General features: G+C 34.9%; 1 protein-coding gene across 2 annotated transcripts in view; it reads right to left on the bottom strand.

Annotated features, from left to right (window-relative positions):
* Nucleotides 1-561: 561 nt before the first annotated feature.
* Chsy (Chondroitin sulfate synthase) overlaps nucleotides 562-6,000 on the bottom strand; it is a 43,573-nt gene continuing 38,134 nt past the window's right edge. Inside the window, exons 11-13 of one of the 2 annotated variants that reach the window (XM_069325601.1) lie at nucleotides 5,132-5,215; nucleotides 2,652-2,789; nucleotides 562-2,427 (exon numbers count right to left, since the gene is read on the bottom strand). In XM_069325601.1, coding sequence (XP_069181702.1) covers nucleotides 2,218-2,427; nucleotides 2,652-2,789; nucleotides 5,132-5,215 — 432 coding nt within the window. In that variant the 3' untranslated portion in view covers nucleotides 562-2,217. The remainder of the gene's footprint in view (nucleotides 2,428-2,651; nucleotides 2,790-5,131; nucleotides 5,216-6,000) is intronic. The other variant, XM_069325608.1, reaches the window with a different exon arrangement.

Raw genomic sequence — 6,000 nt, 5'->3', positions numbered from 1 at the left:
TAACTTTTTCGGCTACCTAACCAAACCTAACCTATGAAGATAGGTTAGGTTAGGTTAGGTTAGGTAGGGTTAGTTAGGTTCGGTCATATATCTACGTTAATTTTAACTCCAATAAAAAAAAATTGACCTCATACATAATGAAATGGGTAGCTTTATCATTTCATAAGAAAAAAATTAGAAAAAATATATTAATTCAGGAAAACTTGGCTTATTAGGCAAATCGGGCCTTGAATAGTAGGCCAAAAAGTGAGTTCTGGCTACTAGGTACGACATATATATATATATATATATATATATATATACATACATATATATACATATATATATATATACATATATATATATAACCACATCATGATTAAAAAAAAAAAAAAAAAAAAATATATATATATATATATATTATATATTATATTATATATTATATTATATATATATATATATATATATATATATATATATATATATATATATATATATATATATATAATATATATATATATATACACACTGGCAACAGAATATTGAAAAGTTTCTAGAGGTCATTTCGAATGCCAATGTGCGAGCCAGAAGACCTAACTTGTTTCCCTGGCCTGCATGGTCAACGCTTTTACCCCCTCTACTGTTATTAAATGTTCTGTCAAAACATTTCTGCATTTCACACCCTACTACTCTGCTCACAGATGGGTCTAATTCAGCCAATGATATGGGCTGCTTAATCATTTTACTTCATCATATGTATACTGCATGTTGTACCTTCTCCTGAAGATTAGCATTTTGATAGCAGTACATTAAGCAATTCTGTATGTTCTATACCAGCTGCTTTTTATGCACCAATGTTACTCTGCTATTGTGCCTGACTCACAGTACCCTGATGGCTCTTAGTCTTTTTAACCCTTCACATGACTATTGTAACATTCACAACCTACCGCGTAACATAATACAATTAGGATCCCTTAATTGTTTCAAGCGTAGGTTACACATATATATGAATGAGATTGAGTGGATAAAAATAAGAGCTGCCTCGTATGGGCCAATCGGCCTTCTGCAGTTACCTTCATTCTTATATTCTAAGATCTCTAATGGTAAATATCCAATGCTGGCTCTTCCTTATCTTAGCAGATTCAAGACACTTACATTTTGTGAGGTACCCACTCATGTTGGTCCTCTCTCAAATGAATTTGCAGATGGGCAACACTGCTAAGGAGGCTATTCATGCCTGTCCCATCTTCAACAAAGGGATTCCTTATTTGGATTTCTACCCAGTCATTCACACTGCAACCCACAACCACATCATGATTAATGATCGGGTATTTCTGATAACTGCATACTGTACTCTTAAATGTGGCCTATCTCCATCGCCTTCCCAAAATACTATAATACACAGTGGAAAATAGCTCTAACTAGGCTGTGTATCAAGCTACACATGCTTAACTCATGAGCACTTCATGGAACAATGTTCTACAGCTTATGTCTGAACTACATTGTTCCACTTACAGTTCTCTCTTTCCCTTGTAGAATGGCCTAGTTTTCAGGATGATCATAAGTCTTCTTTCTTCAATGTCCTCGAGTCACTTGTCCCTCAAGAGGATCATTGGTAAATCCAAAGCCTTTGACATCGCTCATCTTATGTCGTTTTGCTCTTGTATTGGCATCCTGATATTTAGCATATTTTGAATACCTTGCAACATAGTTCTAAATAGTTTTTCCGGCTCATTGTGTTCCTTTCGGTACGATTCCTAAATGTTGGAATTCTCAATGATCTACTCATTCCAGCACTTACTGGAATGATGGGTTCGGTTCTGCAGTTGGGTTACAGTCAAAAGGTCCCATTTTCAATACCCATCGTACAACATGACTATTTCAGCACCATTTCTTTCCACCCGATGCCTTTATTCACTTAATAGTAAATTGGTACTTGGGAATTAGGCAACTGTTGTGGGTTGTATCTTGAAGGTCAGCAGCTGGTTTAGGGAAACTTCAAGCTTAACAGTCTTAAGTACCCAACTATAGGAAACCAGGAAAAAACAGACTGTACCAGTATAACCATAAATTAGATTCATAAAATCTTGCAATTTACCTCTTTTACTCTAATGGTTGAGGCCCCGATATTGATAATTCTTTCAACTGTATCTATATTACAAGTATCGCAATCCTAAAAGCCAACATGTGTTCATGTAAGGAATAATTATTTCTCGACAGAAAATTAATATATATCGACTAAGGATTGGCTCTTTTATACGCCAATATTTCTGGATTTCTCAAAATAGTTTTAACAAGGGAATGTGGAGCACCATATGTACTGTAGCGTGTGCCTAGGCACATCTGGTACTGTGAAGATTCCAGGTTTCGATCACAGTCAACGTGATGAAAGATGTGGACGAGACCTGGGTCAGCAGACCGGAAAATTTGGATCCCTCTTCTAAGCACCTACAAAATGATGGGACAAAAAAAACAAAAACACATTTAAAAGCTAAAAGAAAAACATTTAGAGGTATAAGTTATTCTTGGTTGCATAATTGCTCAAGCAACATTTAATGCTCATTATTCAAATTACTCAAGAGAACTGGTAATGAGTCAATTTTACCAAACTTGTACTAATTCATTCTACAGTTATAACAGGTGAACAGCAACAATACTTGTTAAATTATTACCTTTTCAAAGAGATCAACATCCTCACCACCCCAACCAAGAATGGATGTGTCTAGACCACCTGCTAACTCTAGTTCAGATTTGTACATGGCCACGATACCAAATCCAAAAGCTCGCCAATACCCAACATCCTCGTTAATCTAGTATGGAAGAAACATTACTTCTAAACAAAGATACAAATGTTGCAACTACTCATTAATGAGAAGCATGGTACCAAGTCAGTTTTTTATAGGAAATACCTGGTAGTATTTGCAAGAGGTAAGAGAAAAGAATATTATTTAATAATAAAGTGCAAAACCAAGATAATCAAATGAAAGACTAATATCTAAAGGTGATAAAAGTACTGACAAAATGTAAAGCATATTTTAACACGAGCCAATGTGATAAATCCCAAAGAATATTGCTGAAAATTTAACAATTATCATTGTTTCTGTTAACTTTATTGTATAAGCAATATTTTAGTCAATTTAAGATCACCTTTAAACTCTATAGGATCAAATTACCACTGCAACACTTTAAGCTACACACGATGAGTGAGTCACCTGGACAAATTGATAGAATGATCCAACAAATCACTACTAGTTTCACTCGGGTGTAAAGTAATATGAAATTACCTAAGTGTACATACAGGATGAGAGCTATACTCATGGTGTTGAAGCGTCATATGACAAAGTACTCTGTCATATAATGCTTTGAAACTAGAGGACTGACGGTTTTTGGCTTCCACCACCTTCTCACTTCAATTCTTCCAACAACTTACCGTCTGAAGGTTTTTTGGCCAGCTTTCTTTCCTTATTTTGAAACTATGTCCTCTTGCTCTTAAAGTTGCAGTTCTCAAAAATTCTTCTTTGTCAATTTTATAGCTTCCTGTTACTATTTTGTAAGTACTGATCATATCACCCAATTTTTTCTTCTATCTATGGCTATAATATATTTAATGCCTCTAACCTTCTTCATACCTCTTATTTTTCAGTTCCAAAAGCCATTTAGTTGCTTGTTTTTGCATCCTCTCTAGTTTAGTGATGTGCTTTTTAAGATAAGGGCACCATACAACCACTGCATATTCCAACTATAGTTTCACAAAGATCATGAGTAATTGTAGGAAACAGGAGACCAAACACAAGGTACCAATTGGGGGATGAAATCCTTCAACAATCAGGTAGAGATATCACACGTGTTGATAGCACACCAAACCTGTCCCCCTGAAGCCCATATGAAAAAGATATCAGCAGCAGCCTATGTTAGGTTGGCCAATATAAGAACAGACTTTAGAAACTTGAGCAAGGAATCATTCAGAATCTTGTATTCCACATGTCAAATCAATACTGTATGTATCATACAGTATTGCATGGGGCCATACATACATATGGCTCCAGTATGTAATCCATACCTAATCAAACACATGATTAAACTAGAGAAAGTTCAGAGGCCAGCCACCAGACAAGTCCTGGAGCAGAGAGGTACAAGTTACAAGGAAAGGCTACCAGAACTAAATCTGACATCATTTGAAGACAGAATACTTAGGGGAGACATGATTACCACTCACAACATTCTCAGAGGAATTGATAACGTCAAAACAAACTATTTAGCACGGGTGGAATATAGGTCAAAACTTAATACTGTATGTACAGTCCTCAAATGAGCCACAGACACATTTTTTCGGTGTCAGAGCAGCTAACAAATACTATTTATTTGGAATTTATATGGGGCAGGCAGACTCCATACACAGTTTTAAATGTGACATAATAAACCCCAATAGATTCAAGAACCTGTACACCAGTTCAGTGATGGTTGAGAGGCAGAACCAAAAAGCCAAAGCTCAACCCCCACAAACACAACTGGATGAATACTATGAGTGCACAATTACCCAAAACATGCTGACCTACAACTGGAAAATTACTGCCAAAGAATATCAAGCAAACAAGAGAAGAACAATAACCTGTTGCTATTCTAAATTACACATTTGTAAGAGCTAAAATTCTAATAATTATCTCTCCTACTTTTCCCTCTTACTTTCACATACATGCTTTGGTATTTATACAACAGCCTGTTAATTTAATGCACTCACCTCCCACTCCACATATCTTTAAAGATCTCTATTCTTTTTTAACTACTGCACTACCATTGCATTATAAATTAACAATATTTTAATAATTTTAAAAAAGTATTCTAAAATTCTAATAATTATCTCTCCTACTTTTCCCTCTTACTTTCACATACATGCTTTGGTATTTATACAACAGCCTGTTAATTTAATGCACTCACCTCCCACTCCACATATCTTTAAAGATCTCTATTCTTTTTTAACTACTGCACTACCATTGCATTATAAATTAACAATATTTTAATAATTTTAAAAAAGTATGAAAAGGTTAGTAGGAAAACAAAAGGAACTCCTCTAAGCCTGTATATAAACACATTTTACAAATATTTATTTCCAGGAGCAATAATTTGTTTTTTTACTGAATAATAAAACACTTACCAAACTATGATCATAATTGTCTTCATTACTGCCTTTTCTTGTAAATTTGGGGTCAAATTCACTGAACACGATGGGGTAGTAAATCTGTAAAATTTGCCTTTTTAGTATGCTGATATATGCCAGCATCTATACAAAAACTACATATGCACACAATTAAAAAGCAGATTTGCTGCAAATAAATTTTTAATTAATAAGGCATTATGAGGGAAGAAATGCTTTTTCTTCTGAGCTGTTCATTTTCGTTGCTTCCCAGGTTAGGGCCTGGGTCAATGCGAGGTGCCATTGAAGCACAAGGCTCTAGTTAACAATTTTCCATTTGTAGCAGGTAACTTTGCAAATGATCTTGCTACATCATTAAGGTGGGAAACATTTGTATATGTCTCTGTTCCCACTTAGTGTAATGTAAGACAATAAACAAATACAAATCATTCTACACACCTTGCAAGCAAAGCCTATTATCACTGACAACTACATATTACCCACATGATCATAAATAAAGACCCAAGCACCAAGCCCTTGCCCAGAGACTACCATATTTTTGGCTATTGTTTTTTTGTCCGCTGCCACAAAGTATATATTGTATTTACACGCGCAAAATCATTTTTTCTCCAACAAAACCACTTGAATGTGACTTTCAATAAATGTATGATGAAACATTTCAATTTTTTCCCATAAATATGGTAAATCATAAAGTTATGACTATGACAAACATCAGCTTTAAAGGCATCTCTTGAGTGCTGCAGCCCTTCGACTATCAGAACCAGGGAAGAGAACCCTAAAAATAAACTGAAGTGGAGAGCTAAATTAAAAGGCATACAAAAACTGGGCACCAATCCATTAAGTGAACATTAAAGCATGGAATCCTCTGT

Source organism: Procambarus clarkii, chromosome 2 (assembly GCF_040958095.1).
Source record: "Procambarus clarkii isolate CNS0578487 chromosome 2, FALCON_Pclarkii_2.0, whole genome shotgun sequence".
NCBI lineage: Eukaryota > Metazoa > Arthropoda > Malacostraca > Decapoda > Cambaridae > Procambarus > Procambarus clarkii.
This window is presented reverse-complemented; position numbering and strand designations above follow the sequence as displayed.